General features: G+C 33.3%; 3 protein-coding genes across 4 annotated transcripts; 1 reads left to right on the top strand and 2 right to left on the bottom strand.

The window, feature by feature from the left end:
• Positions 1–785: 785 nt before the first annotated feature.
• Positions 786–4,824, bottom strand: LOC146929098 (uncharacterized). Of its 2 annotated transcripts, none has more exons than XM_085701174.1 (3): positions 2,943–4,824; positions 1,291–1,443; positions 786–941 (listed from the first exon to the last, which is right to left on the bottom strand). In XM_085701174.1, the coding sequence occupies exon 1, from the start codon at positions 4,675–4,677 to the stop codon at positions 3,103–3,105; it is 1,575 nt and encodes a 524-aa protein (XP_085557300.1). In that variant the 5' UTR covers positions 4,678–4,824; the 3' UTR covers positions 786–941; positions 1,291–1,443; positions 2,943–3,102. The 2 variants fall into 2 exon arrangements, with proteins under 2 accessions (XP_085557300.1, XP_085557299.1); XM_085701173.1 differs by having other exon boundaries at positions 1,539–4,818.
• Positions 4,825–6,858: 2,034 nt separating this feature from the next.
• LOC146929097 (receptor-like protein EIX2) lies at positions 6,859–10,734 on the top strand. The gene has a single exon (XM_085701169.1). It carries the CDS (start codon positions 7,582–7,584, stop codon positions 10,732–10,734), a length of 3,153 nt encoding a protein of 1,050 aa, XP_085557295.1. The 5' UTR covers positions 6,859–7,581.
• A 78-nt stretch (positions 10,735–10,812) lies between these two features.
• On the bottom strand, positions 10,813–15,409 carry LOC146929096 (Nucleic acid-binding, OB-fold-like protein). The gene is made up of 3 exons (XM_085701171.1): positions 14,897–15,409; positions 12,421–12,627; positions 10,813–11,206 (listed from the first exon to the last, which is right to left on the bottom strand). The coding sequence occupies exons 1-3, from the start codon at positions 15,308–15,310 to the stop codon at positions 11,063–11,065; spliced, it is 765 nt and encodes a 254-aa protein (XP_085557297.1). The 5' UTR covers positions 15,311–15,409; the 3' UTR covers positions 10,813–11,062.
• Between the last annotated feature and the right edge of the window lie 185 nt (positions 15,410–15,594).

Here is a 15,594-nt window from a genome sequence, read left to right as displayed (position 1 = left end):
CTTTATTTTATTTAATTTCATTTTTGTTTTTTATTTTTAATAATGATTAATAATTAATGATTAATGTGATTTAAAAAAGTCACACTCATATAATAATCATAATAATAATTTGTATTACTAAATTAATAGTAATAATACATGTTTTAAAGGAATAATAAATAATACATAGTGTAGTATATTGGTTTTAAATTATGGCATGATATATTATTTGTCTTTATAAAAAAATATATAATTTGTATATTGTTTAAGTATATTATTTAAGGTATTTTAATATATTTTTTTGAATAATATGATATTTTAAAATTAAAAGTATTTAAGTATAATAGTATTTAATACTAAAAACAATTAATAGTCTTTAATTTTTCATTTATACAAATACTAAATACATTTTTTTCCATATTTTAGTAGCCCTTTATTAATAAAATAATTTTTAGTTTTAGGATCCGCGTCATGTAATAGCCCCCGCGTCGCGTCCGCATACCGCGCCGCGTCAATTTTTAGGGTGGCCGCGTCGCGCCGCGTTTCCGCTTTCACAACTATGCTATCAGGTAACTGCCAGTGATCCACAATAGGAATATCAATCCAGTTGTCGGTCCAAAAGAATATATTCTCTCCATTTCCAACCCTCCAAGTAGCTTTTTGCTGAATAAGAGAGACAAGATGCTTCAGTCCTGGCCAGATTGATGAATTAATGTGATACATTTTGGCCTTTCCTTGTTTCAGAAATCTCACCCTGCAGATCCTGGCCCACTGCTCATTCAGATCCTGCAGAGACCAATATAACATTCAGAAGCTTGCTTTTATTATGAAATGCAAACAAGTTCATACAGACATTACTTTATAATTTATATAGTCATAAATAACTAACAACTTCGGGATAGGTTATCATTGATTTATAGCATCCTTCCCCAAAGAGACATGTAATGTCCAATGTCCATAACCTAAAACACAATCAAAATAGAGCATCATTGACTTATAGCATCCTTTCCCAAAAATGTCTAAGAATAACAATAGTTCCGATTAAAATTATGATCAGGAGATAGATCTGCAGAGACCAATATAACATTCAGAACCTCGCTTTCTATATGAAATGCACAAAAAAAAAGTTCATACATATATTACTTTATGACTTTATCAATCTGTATCCCCTAACACCGTGTATGCCAAGAAAAGGCTCGACAATAAAAAAATTAATGAAAAACCAAGTTCATCTGAAGAATGAAATTAAAAGTTCGCGACTTGATAAGTTGAACTTAAGAATGAAATCTCATTCCATGTGACAAACTTTACCTCTTTAATGACACCCAGCAAGCATCAAGCTTGTTCTTAACCAGGTAGGCTCATTCCCTGTATTAGTGTTTTGTCAAGGATTATGAAATTTGATGACAAAACCTTCCATTCCAAGTACTACCAAAACCAAATAGACATGCATTGTCCATGAACCTGAAAAAACAATGTCGATTGATTGATTCATAGCATCCTTCGTCGCACGGACTTCAGAATTCATCACTGCGTTCAAGATATCAATGTTGGCTTACCAGTGGAAAAAGAGACAGCTAATTCTAAAAATAATCAAGTTTTGATCCCTGTTTAGAACTGCAGCTGCGGCCGATTTCTCGTATCCCAAAACGATATTGCCGTGAATTTAACGAAGCTCCAATTAGTAGCAGTGGCTGAATGCACGGTGATGCGGTTAGTCGCCGCAGCAACAAACATGCGCTTAATAAATCCAGATTCTCTTATAAAGTCGTGAATGTGATCAACATTGTATTGGAGAATTGCAAATCATTTTCTTGGTAACAATACTAAACAATATATGGTGTACAATGCCACTTTATATGGCAGGGTAGAATTAATAAGTAATGGTTAATTTCTTCTTCATGTCAGTAGAAAAATTATTTGCATTTCAAGAACAAAAGATATAATAAGGCCAGAATTTAACCACAATCACTTGATATCATATGCATGAAACACGAGAATTAAAAGCTGCTTCCTTTTAATCTAGAAAAATAATTTGAATTCCATGTAAGCATAGTTCCATGTTATCCAGGCTCATTATGCTTTAGTCCAACTTCCAAAGATTTAACTATGAAGAACTCTATCAGCTCTTAAGCAAACTGACTTGTTCCTCCAGTAGGTATTGTCCTATTTTGTGCACAATGACAAAGACGATGGGAATTGAGTTTATATCTTGAGTTCCCAACAGTACGGAAATATAACGTAACAGACATTTTTAGAATGCAAAGAAAGTTTTGTTTAAACCATCCAAATATGATAACCAAAGAAAATAAAACTATAAAATGAGTTCAGAAAAAACAGACATTTGCACACACATACCCTGATTTCATAGATCAAATAAATGTTCCATGATTTTATATCAGAAAAAAAGAGAAATTGAAGAAAATTTTGGAAACATTGTTTATTAATGTTAAGGTAAGTTGCTTGCTAGTTGTTTTCATAATCAAAGAAAAAGTTTCCCCAAATATAGAATAAATTTTTATTTGAAAGTTTATGACTTAGAACAAAGCTCAAGATTTGATAATTCCATCAGACAATCACTCTCTTGTAAATCACCAACCTTCTAAGCCAGCGAATTTCCTTCCTACCTTTTATTTCAAATGTTTCTGTCACAGTAAAAATCCTCCTAATAATCTTTATATATTTTGACAGTACTATTTAATATTTTATATACTCTTTCAGCAATATGCTTCAAACTGAACATTTCAATATTTCAGTCACTTTTATTTCTTTCAGTAATAATTCAATATACACACTTTAAGTATTATGCTTCGAAGTGAACATGAAAGTCAAAAAAAAATATTAAAACTGCATAATGAAAAACGAGGAATATATATATAACAAATTTGACATAAGAAGATAAAGTTCAAATTTAGTCGAAAAGCCAACTAAAAAGAAACAGCAACAAGATGCAGCATGCTTACCTGCATGTTCCAACAACATCAGCAGAATCATCGGGGAGCTTACAATTCTAACACCCTTGCTTATAATCAAGAGAAAATAATGACAAGCCTTCCCATGAGTGTATTTTCTCAAGCGACAACATTGGAAGTCAATGCCTAACCACTGATTTTCAGAACCACGTCAATAAAGAGAATGCTGCATATCTGAATCTGTACTTTGATGATATGAATTTTTCGGAGAAATGCCCTGATTCTTAAACATAATTTCCTTAACACGGGCAGCCTCAGTAGGCATTCCAGATTTCAAAAGACAGGAACTTAAAGTTCTAATAGTGACATCATCTGGGGAACAACCGGTAGCCAACATCTTGTAAAAGATGCCAATTGCTTCGGACGCTCTTCCTTTCATACAATGACCAATAATAAGAATAGTAAATGTCAGTTTATCAGGTTTGCATTTCTTTTCCATATCTACAACAATTGCATTAGCCTCATCAACATTCCCAGATTTACAATATCCATCAATGACCGGATTGTAAATAAAGGCCTGCGGAACAATTTCACTCTGATTCAATAGTGTCAGAAGCTCGTGAGCTTCTTGTAATCTATTGCTCTTGCACAGAGTACTAATAAGAATAGAGTAAGTATACAAATTTGCAGACAAATTTCTTGCTTTCATTTCATTCCAAAGGTCTAGGCCATAGTCCACCTGTCCAACTCGGCAATATCCATCAATTAACGAAGTGAACGTAACAACATCCGGATCACAGCCATGTAAAATCATCTTCTTATGTATGTCTAGTGCAGAAACCATGTCACTTGCCTTAACAAATCCATCGATAAGTGCATTAAAACTAGCCGCACTTGGCTTAGCTCCGGAACTAACCATTTCATCGAATATAGAAGAAGCCTCGTTCATCTTACTCAATTTACAATAACCCGATATCACTATCATATAGCTCACGTCATTAGGACTATTAATCTCTTTTAACAAATCTCGTGCTCTATCAACCTCATTAACTCTACACAAACCAGTCATAAGAGTATTATAACTAACAACATCAGGGTAACAACCAAAACTTCTCATATCATTCAAAAACCTAAACGCCTCATCAATCTCCCCAGCAACGCAAAAACCTCGAATCAAAATATTAAACGTAAAACTATCCACATTCAAATTCAACCTCACAATCTCCCTAAACAAACTAACAGCATCATCTAACCTACCACATTTAACCAAAATGTTAAGAATGTTATTATAAACAACGACATTCACATCAACGTTATTACGCAAACAATCATTAACAATCTCCTTACATACATCAAACCTACCAACAAACGCAAACGACGAAACTAAAATCCCTAACAGTCTCCCATCAGGCAATAAACCATCAGACCTCATAACATCGTAAAGAGCTTTGACGGAATTGTTTTGACTTTCGCGACAAAGAGATCGGAAAAGGAAGTTGTAAGTCCAAAATGAATGTGAGAGGTTTAAGTTCTGTTTGGTGAATATGAAGAAATTGAAACGTGATTGTGAGTTATTTAGTTTTTTGATAACTTCGAATGCGAGTGATGGAGTTAAGTGGTGGTTGAGATAATTGGAGATTGTGTTGTTGAGTGGGGTTTTGAAGAGGAAGAGGGTTGTAACGATTTTGAGGAACCAAGGGTTTGGTTTGTTAGGTTTGAGAGTGTGGTAATGGGTAATGAGGGGTGTATTGAAAATTTGAGGGGTGAAGAGTGAAGAAAATTTCATGAGTTTGTGTTGAAATTGAGTGATTTGGGAAGAAAACGGTGTCGTTTCATTTGGAAAGTGATGTGATGAAGGGTTTTGGGGTGATACAGGCGGAGGGGTTTATGGGAGAAGGGGGAGTAGGGAACACGAATGCATACTCTCCTTTTTGGACAGGAAATGGGATTCATCCGTTAAATGAATGACATGTGGAATTTTAGAAAAAATAAATGACTCAGATTTATTCACTAGTATTTTGTGAATTTTAGTTTTTCTTTTGAATAGCTAATGATTTTTTTTAAATAGTAATTGTTACTATTTTTAAAAAAAAAAATTAAATAGTAATTGTTACTATTTTTTTTTAAAAAAAGTAAATGTAAATAGTTTTTTTTTAAGAAGTAAATGTTATTTTTTTTAAGAAGTAATTATTAATAGTTAATTTGTTAGATTAATGTTTATTAATTTAACCAAATTTGAATTCAGGATTTTTAAATATCTTGCCCACTCCCTAAAAAAAAATACTTTCTTTCTCATAGTTTAAAACAGTGAATTATCAAACCTCCCTGATGTTGCTCACTCCCATACAAAGTACAGAAAATGCCCATACGTGATTTAAGTCACGTTCGGTAGCATCAGCGTGGCTTATGTCATGTTAAGCTAGCGTAGCACACCCATAAATAGAAACCACCATTGATATTCAAACCTAAAGTGCGATTTCACTCCTATTTTGTGCGATTTTCTTCATTCTTGCGTCAATCAACGTCAATTTAATTTTGGTTTTTATCGTTTAAATTTAGGTTTTTTTTGGAGAAATTTAACATATTTAGATTTTTTCGGACCGCAGGTTTTTCTCGAGGGCCCTACTGACATGTCGCTTCTACCAAATTTTGGTAGACACGTGGCATGTAGGCTATGGAGAGACGTCACAGTAAGTTTTATTGTTAAATTTAATTTAAATATGAGTCAATTGATATGTTTATTTTAATTTAATTTTACGATTTAATTTTTTTTGTAAACAACGATTTAATTTTTATGTTAAAATAATTTAATTACGTGTCAATTGATATGTTTATTTTAATTTAATTTTTATTTTAAAATATTTTATTTGTCAAATTAATAGTTTATTTTAATTTAATTTTATTATTTAAGTGTTATGTTAAAATATTTTAATTACAAATTAATTACACATCAATTTAATTGTTTAATTTAATTTTATGATTTAACTGCTATGTTAAAATATTTTAATTACACGTCAATTTAATTTAATTTTACTATTTAATTGTTATGTTAAAATGTTTAATGTTTATTTTAATTATTGTTTATTTTAACGATTTGTTATTCGTTAAATTTTTGGTATTTCTGTTTCAGAGGATGTAGAGAATGTTTTTTTGGCCTCTCATGATTTTCTGGTCCATGTCCTTGACCAGGCGCAAAGGGGTCGACAGACAACAACGAGGAAACATTGGAGGTATGAAGAGGGGTACATGATGTGGTTCTACAATGTATCTCATCATATTAACATGAATAGTCATTTTAAAGACAATATTAATCTTCATAACCATCATCCTTCTGTTTTTGGTCATTGTTAGTTGTTCTTGGTCAAAAATTCAGTTTTCAGACTACTTGATCGGATTGCTCCGAAACTTTTCCAGAAAATCACGAAAAAATTAAGGATCAATACTCCCCTAGAAGGGACTTCTTACGAGACTCCGGCCCTCAAAATATAAAATTCCCTCGTTTAGACCCATTTTTCATTTTTTTTAAATTTTTCATATTCTCAAAAATATCCGAAAAAAATTGCATTAGTTTTATTTGATTTTTAGAATATTTATTTTTATGATTTTATTTGACAGGTTTTTAGGATTTTTTTACTTTGGTTTTTGGTTGTTTTTAAAAGCAAAATTCAAAACTACTGAAATAGGACAGATTCTTATTGTTGGTTATACATAAACATATTTCGGATTATAAAATCCGAATTAGTGAAAAATTATTTTGGATTTTAAAATCTGAAAACCTCATGAACATTTTTGTAAAATTTACAGGACACGCGAGAAATAGGTTGGGTGGGAAAAGTAAATAGTCTTTGATTTATAAAAATATAATCTCATTCTCAAGAGGACTGGCGAAGTTGAAAACAAAAATATAAAAAACAAGTAGAGGAATATAGGGTAACTTGGCACCACATGAAAATTATGCATGTTTTTTTTTTTTTTTTTTTGAAGGAATGAAAATTATGCATGTTGTATCTCATATTAATCTCCAACCACATGATGTTTAAATAATTGTTTATGAGTATTAAAAAGTGATTCAAATTTATTTGAAATCCATTCTGAATAAGCTGTGTCCATTTTATTTTTCTTTATCAAATCAAGAACAAGCAACATTGATTTGTTCATATGTTCCTTAACGTATTCTAAGTTCGTTCTAATATCTTCATTTTGATGCCTCCTAAGTTGCATTCTAAGATCTTATGAATATGCTTTAGTTTTTAATTTTTTTGAAGGATTTAAGCTTTGGACTAAATGTTACATGAATGTTTGCAGGTTGCTCAAAAGATTTTTTATTTTGAATATACTAACAATAGTCAAAATATGTTTCGGGACAGAAAGTAACAGAATGCATACTTCCAAACAAATATACTCGCAAGGAAAAGGCAAATTACACATAATTTGATTCTGTTTTTTTAATATATTCATTTGTAATATCTTTGAAAATTTATTATAGTTTGGATTGTGACCCCTTGCATGGAAACAAAACAAAAAAACAAGTCGTTATGAGGGGTCAGAAAAGATCAAATGTTGGCCTCTTTTTCTTATAAATATAATACAAATTTCCTTTCACACAAAATAAATAGGCATGAAAGACTAGGTTCTGATTGTGACCAAGGTTTTCATAATTGACATATAATTATCAGTTTACCGCCAGAGTATGAGAAAAATTTCAATGGGAAAAACGTCTCAAGTTGAGATGTTAATATCACTAGCTTATGGCTTGTTAGTTGCAATTTCTGTTAACAGCAATACTCAAGCTATTCAATGCTTGGCTTCCAATCAGGAGGCTCTTATAGACTTTAAAAATGGGATTGAGGATTCTCACAACCGTCTCTCGTCATGGAGAAGCAACAATTGTTGTCAATGGCATGGAATATGCTGCGATAACATCACAGGTGCGGTCGTTGCAATTGATCTCCATAACCCGTATCGAAAATCATATCATTCTTCTCCTCACAAGTATGAAACGTGGAACCTACGTGGTGAGCTAAGACCATCTTTGATGAAACTCAAATCACTAAGGCATTTAGACTTGAGCTTCAACACATTCAGAGCAATACCAATACCTAAGTTTTTAGGATCATTAGTAAATTTGCAATATCTGAACCTTTCAAATGCTGGCTTTGCTGGTTTAATTCCACCCCATTTGGGAAATCTTTCTCACTTGCATTCTCTTGATCTCGGTGCTTTTAGATTGCATGTTGAAAATCTACACTGGTTGGCTGGCCTTGTCTCTTTGAAACATCTTGCCATGGATGGAGTCGACCTTTCATCGGTAGCGAGAACAGATTGGGTTAGTGCACTGAACCAGCTACCTTCTTTAATGAAATTGCGTCTATCTTCTTGCCAACTTTTTGGTCATATTCCATCTCCCCCATCTCTCAATTTTACTTCACTTGCTGTTTTAGATCTTAGTTCTAATAACTTTGTTTCAAAGATACCTGATTGGGTTGTAAATATTAGTACCCTAACACATATTGACATAAGCAATGGTGGTTTGTATGGAAAAATACCACTTGGTTTAAGAGACATACCAAACTTAAAGTTTTTGAGTTTAGGGGATAATGGAAATCTCACAGCCAATTGTTCTCAACTCTTCATGAGAGGATGGAGAAAGATACAAATGCTTGGATTGTCAGGAAATAAACTACATGGGACACTTCCTTCATCCTTTGGAAACTTGACTTCTCTCACTTACCTTGACCTCGGTTACAATTCTATCGAGGGTGGTATTCCTAGTTCCATTGGTAAACTCTGTAGGTTGAAATTTTTTGATTTATCAACAAACAATTTGACAGGGACTCTACCTGAGTTTCTTCAAGGAATAGATGAATGTCCATCTCGAAAACCTCTTCCTAATTTGATGTATTTTATCATGGAAAACAACCAGTTATATGGTAAAATCCCAGATTGGTTAGTTGAGCTAGACAATCTAGTTGCTATCACTCTTGCACATAATTTGCTTGAAGGTCCAATTCCAGTCTCTATAGGGTCACTGCCAAATCTCACTCACTTGATACTTACAGGGAATAAATTAAATGGTACTCTACCATATAGTATAGGACAACTTTCTAAGTTGTTACAATTAGATGTTTCTTTCAATCAATTGACAGGAATGGTAACTGAAGACCATTTTTCAAGGCTGACAAAATTGGAGACTGTGGTCCTATCTTCCAATTCACTCACTATGAATGTCAGTGCCAATTGGATACCGCCATTCCAAATATCGTTTCTTCTAATGGGTTCATGTGTTTTGGGACCCTCTTTTCCACCTTGGCTTAAATCACAAAATAAGGTCATTTATTTAGACTTTTCAAATGCTAGCATTGTTGGTTTTATACCAAACTGGTTTTGGGACATTTCCTCCGGCTCAGAATTTTTAAACATGTCACATAATGAGTTACAGGGTTGGCTTCCAAATCCAATGCATGTAGGATCTGATTCTGATGGAGTTGATCTAAGCTTTAATCTTCTTGATGGACCGATTCCTGTTATAAAACCTGGAGTCGCGCTGCTAGATCTCTCACACAATCGCTTTTCTGGTACAATCCCATTGAACATATGTCAATATATGAATCATGTGGGATTTTTATCTCTTTCTCATAATCAACTCCATGGAGAAATACCATTGTCTCTAGGAGAAATGTCACCTTGTACTGTGATAAATCTTTCAGGCAACTACTTAACAGGAAGGATCCCTGCAAGCTTTGCAAATTGCCATTTACTGGATGTACTGGACCTTGGGAATAATAGTCTGTTTGGGACAATTCCAGATTCCTTGGGTGAGTTAAAACTACTCAGATCACTACACCTTAATGATAATCACTTTTCAGGGGATTTGCCGTCATCTTTAAGAAATTTGTCAATGTTAGAAACTATGGATCTTGGAAACAATGGACTGTCTGGTATTATTCCAACTTGGTTTGGGGAAGGTTTTCCATTTCTAAGAATTCTTGTTTTGAGGTCTAATGAATTTTCCGGTGAATTGCCACCTAATCTTTCAAAACTAGGCTCACTGCAAGTCATCGACCTTTCCAAAAATGACTTCACTGGAAGCATTCCAACAAGCTTCGGTGATTTGAAAGCTATAGCCCAATCACAGAAGAAAAATAAATACTTACTGTATGGAGATTCTGAAGATCACTACTACAAAGAAAGTTTAAATGTGTATGTAAAAGACCAAAGAGTAGAGTATACCAAGACTCTTTCCCTTGTTACTGGCATAGACCTTTCTCATAACAACTTCATTGGAAATATTCCCAATGAAATAACAAAACTATCTGGTTTGATGATTCTCAACTTGTCAAGAAACCATATAACTGGCAAAATTCCTGAAACCATGTCAAATCTGCATAAACTAGAATCTCTTGATCTCTCGAGCAACCGACTTTCTGGTAAGATTCCTTTAAGTTTGCCTTCCTTGTCATTTTTGGGGGGCCTAAACTTGTCCCACAACAACCTTCTGGGTGCCATTCCTTACACAGGCCAAATGACAACCTTTGATGCATCAGCTTTTACTGGGAATCCGAGTCTCTGTGGTCCTCCACTTCTGGTGAAGTGCTCAGGTCATGATGATCTTAGTCATGACTCTGAAAACGGTGAAACGTATGACAACTGGTTTTTATTGAGTCTTGGTTTGGGGTTTGCAACAGGCATTCTAGTTCCTTATTTTGTTTTAGCAATGAAGAGATCCTGGAGTGATGCCTATTTTGACTTTGTAGATCAAGTTATTAACAAAATATTATTGAGGCTACAACACCGTCAAGGAATAAATCATGGTCAAAGGAGGAAGATTCAGCAAAGGCAGTAGTTTAAGATATACATGTGTTTGTGTATCCATCTCCCATCTCTTGTTTATGTACTAAAATATCTACACGATAATATATGATTGAATGTGTGTAAAATAAATTTATATTTTCATTCCATAGATAATCAGTGTAAAATCATTTACCGCCACGACAAGATATTTATGCTACGGTGAAATCATTATTTCCAGACGAAACTACTGAAAAACAATTTAAAATTATTTAAAAAAAAGTACATACAGAACAAATGTTCACGTATGAGCTAAAAAAGAAGAATTGCATACGGATGGGTAGTGCTTATTCTGATGTGTAAAGTGAGAATCTGAGTGTAGGTCAGGAGATATTTGCATTCTGCAAAGACTGGCATACTACTGAACCTGCAGATGTACGCATAACATGCTCGCCTAGCATCGCAGTACAAGAACCATCTGTTTTAAGATGAGGCTGCACCAATTCCCATATCTTTTTCTTTTGTATCTGCATATTGTCACACAAGAATATTAAGTTACATATGGAAAATGACACGTTGAACATAACTAATGAATTAACATGTTATGGTAATTGATAGGAATAAACCACACAAAAGATCGAAGGAAAAAGATGAAGAACAAGAGACAAAGACTTAAGCGATTTGGCGATCAATGTGACCAACGTCTACGACAATCACTCTTATTTTTATAGGAAGAATATGTACAAAGTTCAGAATCATACAATGAGTAACCTATTACTCCCTAATAGAGTATAAAACTAGTTCTGCAGTCACAAGGGAATACATAAAAAAGGGTATGAACTCTGAAGTCTATAGACTTCCCATTTTTTTCCTTAACAGTTTGAGCTTCAAATTATCAAGTCTAATTTCAATTTGGGTCATCCCTTAACATAATCCTAGGCATCGCCATTCTCAACAGTCTCTGTCAAACTTTACCTTATGTGAGATATGAGAAAACCAATAATCTTTACCCTTCTGTTGTGCTCTCTAAATTCTATAACTTCCGCATTTAGCTAAGCAATCACACACGCACACACATATATGATGAGGATCAACTCACTAGATGAATACTCTCGCCATAGTTACTCTTTAATAACATAAAACAGATATTGAATTTTACCAATCCAAACATAGCAAATTGTTAGATCATAAAAAAGTTCATGCACACAAAATTGATGATTCATAGCTATGCAATCTTATAATCAAAATTTATAGCCATGTTTACTTTGTGAAAACATTTTCTATTTTGATTTTCTAAAATATTTATTCATTTTAACTTGCTATTAAGATGTGAGACTCTTGAAGTGAATTATTGTGATGGAGAGAAGATGAAATGTTAGCTTGAGATGAAACATTTCTAGAAATAATGAAAACAACTCTATTTGCATTTTCTTTGTTTCCAAAAAATGCACACAATTGTTCACTTCAAGAGTCTATTATCTCCTTCTTAGCAAGTAAAATTAACACAAATTTTAGTAAATGAAAATCGAAAATGAATTCACAAAGTAAATGGGGTCAGATACTTTTAAAAGATGCATCATACATTCAACCAATGTTTCTTGATGAAGTATCAAATAGTTTAAAAGTTAATGAAAATTTGTAAAGTTGATCTACTCAAAAAAGAATTTTTAATTTGAAGGTTGAATTATTAAGGGACCATTCAACTTTTTTGAATGTAATACTATTCAAGTAGAGTTATTGCCTGATTGGGTTTGGCAGCCTCAGGTTGATTGTCCTTTTCTTCCGCAGATCCAAACCATATTCTTTCACCAGGAGTTGCTTCCTCGGGAGGGAACAGAAGTTCAACATTCTCATGCTTTGAATCAGAAGCAGCCATCAACATTCCTGAAGACTTGACGCCACGCATATTCCTAGGCTTCAGATTCGAAAGAACGATAACTTTTTTGCCCTGCATTTGTGTCTTACTGTTGGTTATATAATACACAAAAACACAAATATGATGGCAATAGAACCTCAACAAATATATTAATTGCAAAACATAAAGTGGCTTCCTCATAGAACTTACATTTTAATAAGAATCAACTGACATACATTAAGTAACCTGGATAAGTTATTTTCCAGTTTTGCATATGAAAAATTAACCATGAATAGGAAGAGTATCTTATAATTTTCTTTTTCCATCACACAAATATGCCTAAAGTGAGCATATGATTGGCCTTAAACAAATTTATTAGTATTTCTTTTTATTTAAATTATCCAGGACAGACACCAATATCCTGTTATTCCTTGGGAGAGAGATATAATATACCTTTCTAAATACATAAGCATACAACAAATATTAAGGAAAAACATAACAAATATTAAGGAAAAACATAAACATAAATTTAGAAATGAGGTAAAGATAGTAGATTTTTATTAAATAACATGTTGGTTGTCAATTCCTAAAGTTCATAAATGAAGCTAGAAGCATGTAAGAGTACAGTTCAAATATTGAAGTTTGGAGTCTTGGTAAATTTTCCTTTTTTGTTCTTCTGAGAGCCACTGGTCAGAAATCACAGTACAAATATGACGCCATAGAAAAATACTATACAGCATGTACACATGAATATGATAAATTCTAGATCATAATGCATCAAAGAAGACACAACATGACTATAGTACAACATGTGAATATAATACAAGATAAACAAGAAACCACAAATCTTCAATTAAAACAAAAACATCAAATCTTCACCGATATTAGTAAAAGATATTTTATAAAAACAGTATCGAAGGATTCAGACTAGGAGTTATGATGGTGTTTGAGGGGTATTGAATTGAGCACTAATGCAACAACTATTTTGAAGCATCCACACTTCCTTGCCTATCAACATGCAACAAGGCTCTTTGAGTGATAGGCAAAACTTTCACTTCAGCTAATATTTGGAATGATGGCATATAGAATCAGCAACCATGTGTTTGAATTCCAGATTTCTTTGAAATTTAGTTTTGCGATGCTTTGAATAGTTAAGGTCAGGGTTGTCAAATTCAAGAGTCTCTGCAAACTCGTGGGGCTAGACCCGCAAACCCTGACACCTCGTTGGAGAGCTAGATTCAATTCAGCTCAATAGAGCTAGGTTTCAACACATGAGAGTTAGGTTAATTCAACTCACTGTCCTGTTGGGTTTATTGCAAACTTGCAATTATGAGTTTGTTCATGTTTTCAAGTTCATGACTATGTTTCTGTTGGAGCTGTGACGTTGAGACTCACCACAACATCGTTTACCTGCTTTGCATGTCAGAAATCAAACCACTGACCATGTGCTTAAGAGATTCAAACTACTTAATCCAGACTATCCTCACATGCATTTTTGAAGATTAATTCCTTTTCTGAGCATATATGTGGTATATTTAAAGGGTTGGCTCAATACCAATCAGTCAGAAATTGAATCACTGACCAAGTGCTTAAGAAATCCAATCTACTTATGTTATGAGTCCCACATCAAGTATATAAAAATATTCAATGCGGTACTTAGGTCGCAAGTCTCTCCCGCTTAATGGAATAGTCTTTTGGGTTGGCTCTCAACACGGGCTTAAGTAATAACAATTGGTGCTTCTGTCGATAATTAGACTACAGAAACGACTACGTACAGGCTGGATTAGGGTTCACCACCAAATACTGATAGATGAATGAAGCCGCCAAAGAATAAATGGCTATCACTAGGTTAGTGCCACTGCCGATAGAGTGAAAGTCGCCGATGACGTCGGCTCTTAAAGGGGTGGCAATGTTATGACTCAAATAAGTCACAAGGCTGTCCCACCTAATGACCTAGGGCCTGTTTGGATTGCTTTATTTCATCTTATCTACTAACATATGTTTTGTGACACTGTTTGGAAGAATTTATAAAAACAGCTGATGACATTTTTCATATGCTTTTTTCAGCTAATTTTCATAAATTCTCCAAAATAGTTTATGGAAACAACTTATAACATATAAAAAAAACAATTTAATTTACTCTTTTTCTATAGAAATAGCTTATACATAAGTGCTTATCATGATTAGCGTTTGCAAATAAGTTGCTTATCCAGTGCCTAAAAGTTCTAACAACTTACCATTGAGGCAGACAACACCAATTTGGTCCACAATTAAATTCCATATTGAAATCCGATAAAATGCGCCAATAAAAAACATAATTTCAATTTTAAACCAAAAAAAATTCATAAAAAAAGAGAGAAACCTGAAGTTGTTCAAGAGGGACATAATTGACAAGACCACTGCAAATAATTCTAGGTTCAGGCTCACCAATATCAACCTCTTCAACATAAAGTGATTCAGCTTCATCATGTTTCCATGCTTTCACAATCTGACCAACCCTTATATCAAGCAACCCAGCAGTATCTTTAATACTACTCTTCTCATTGTTTTCAACAGCGATGGGTTCCGTGACTGTCTCAGAAGAAGAAGAAAGAGTGCAAAATGGAGAGAACCCAGATAGGGTTTTGGGGCGTGAAGAGGAAGAAGAGAGTGAGAGAAAAGGGAATTTGGGTAGGAATGAGTAATTGGACGTTGTTCGTGAGAGTGTTGTGGTGGTACGTGAAGAAGAGATGAATGAGAGCATAACAGCACTGCCACCTTTCAATACATTTGCCATTTTTTTTAGTTTGGTTATGAACGGAGAATGAACCAGGGATTTCAATTTTCAATCCTTGGAGATGGAGAGAGACATTCAATTTTTTTATTTTTTTTTTTATATATATAGGTTAAATAAACCCCAATTTGTTATAATTATAATATTAATAAAAATATTTATTACCTTCAAAAAATATTTATTATAATTATTTACAAAAAATAAAAATAAAATATTTATTAAAAAATATTAGTTTTCGAATTAAAATAGAAAAATATTACTCCCTCCGGTCCTATTTATAAAAGAAA

Source organism: Medicago sativa, chromosome 4, assembly GCF_051527215.1.
Source record: "Medicago sativa cultivar Bolivia chromosome 4, Bolivia_mono, whole genome shotgun sequence".
In the NCBI taxonomy this organism is placed as follows: domain Eukaryota; kingdom Viridiplantae; phylum Streptophyta; class Magnoliopsida; order Fabales; family Fabaceae; genus Medicago; species Medicago sativa.
Note: the sequence above shows the minus strand (reverse complement) of the source record. Positions and strands in the feature narration are given on the sequence as shown.

Coding starts and splice junctions, on each gene's coding strand:
- LOC146929098 (XM_085701174.1), bottom strand. CDS start 4,677: ATGAAATTTTCTTCACTCTTCACCCCTCAAATTTTCAATACACCCCTC.
- LOC146929097 (XM_085701169.1), top strand. CDS start 7,582: ATGAGAAAAATTTCAATGGGAAAAACGTCTCAAGTTGAGATGTTAATA.
- LOC146929096 (XM_085701171.1), bottom strand. CDS start 15,310: ATGGCAAATGTATTGAAAGGTGGCAGTGCTGTTATGCTCTCATTCATC. Junction 12,628..14,896: donor TCCCTCTTGAACAACTTCAG/GTTTCTCTCTTT, acceptor ACACAAATGCAG/GGCAAAAAAGTTATCGTTCT. Junction 11,207..12,420: donor AGGCTGCCAAACCCAATCAG/GCAATAACTCTA, acceptor GACAATATGCAG/ATACAAAAGAAAAAGATATG.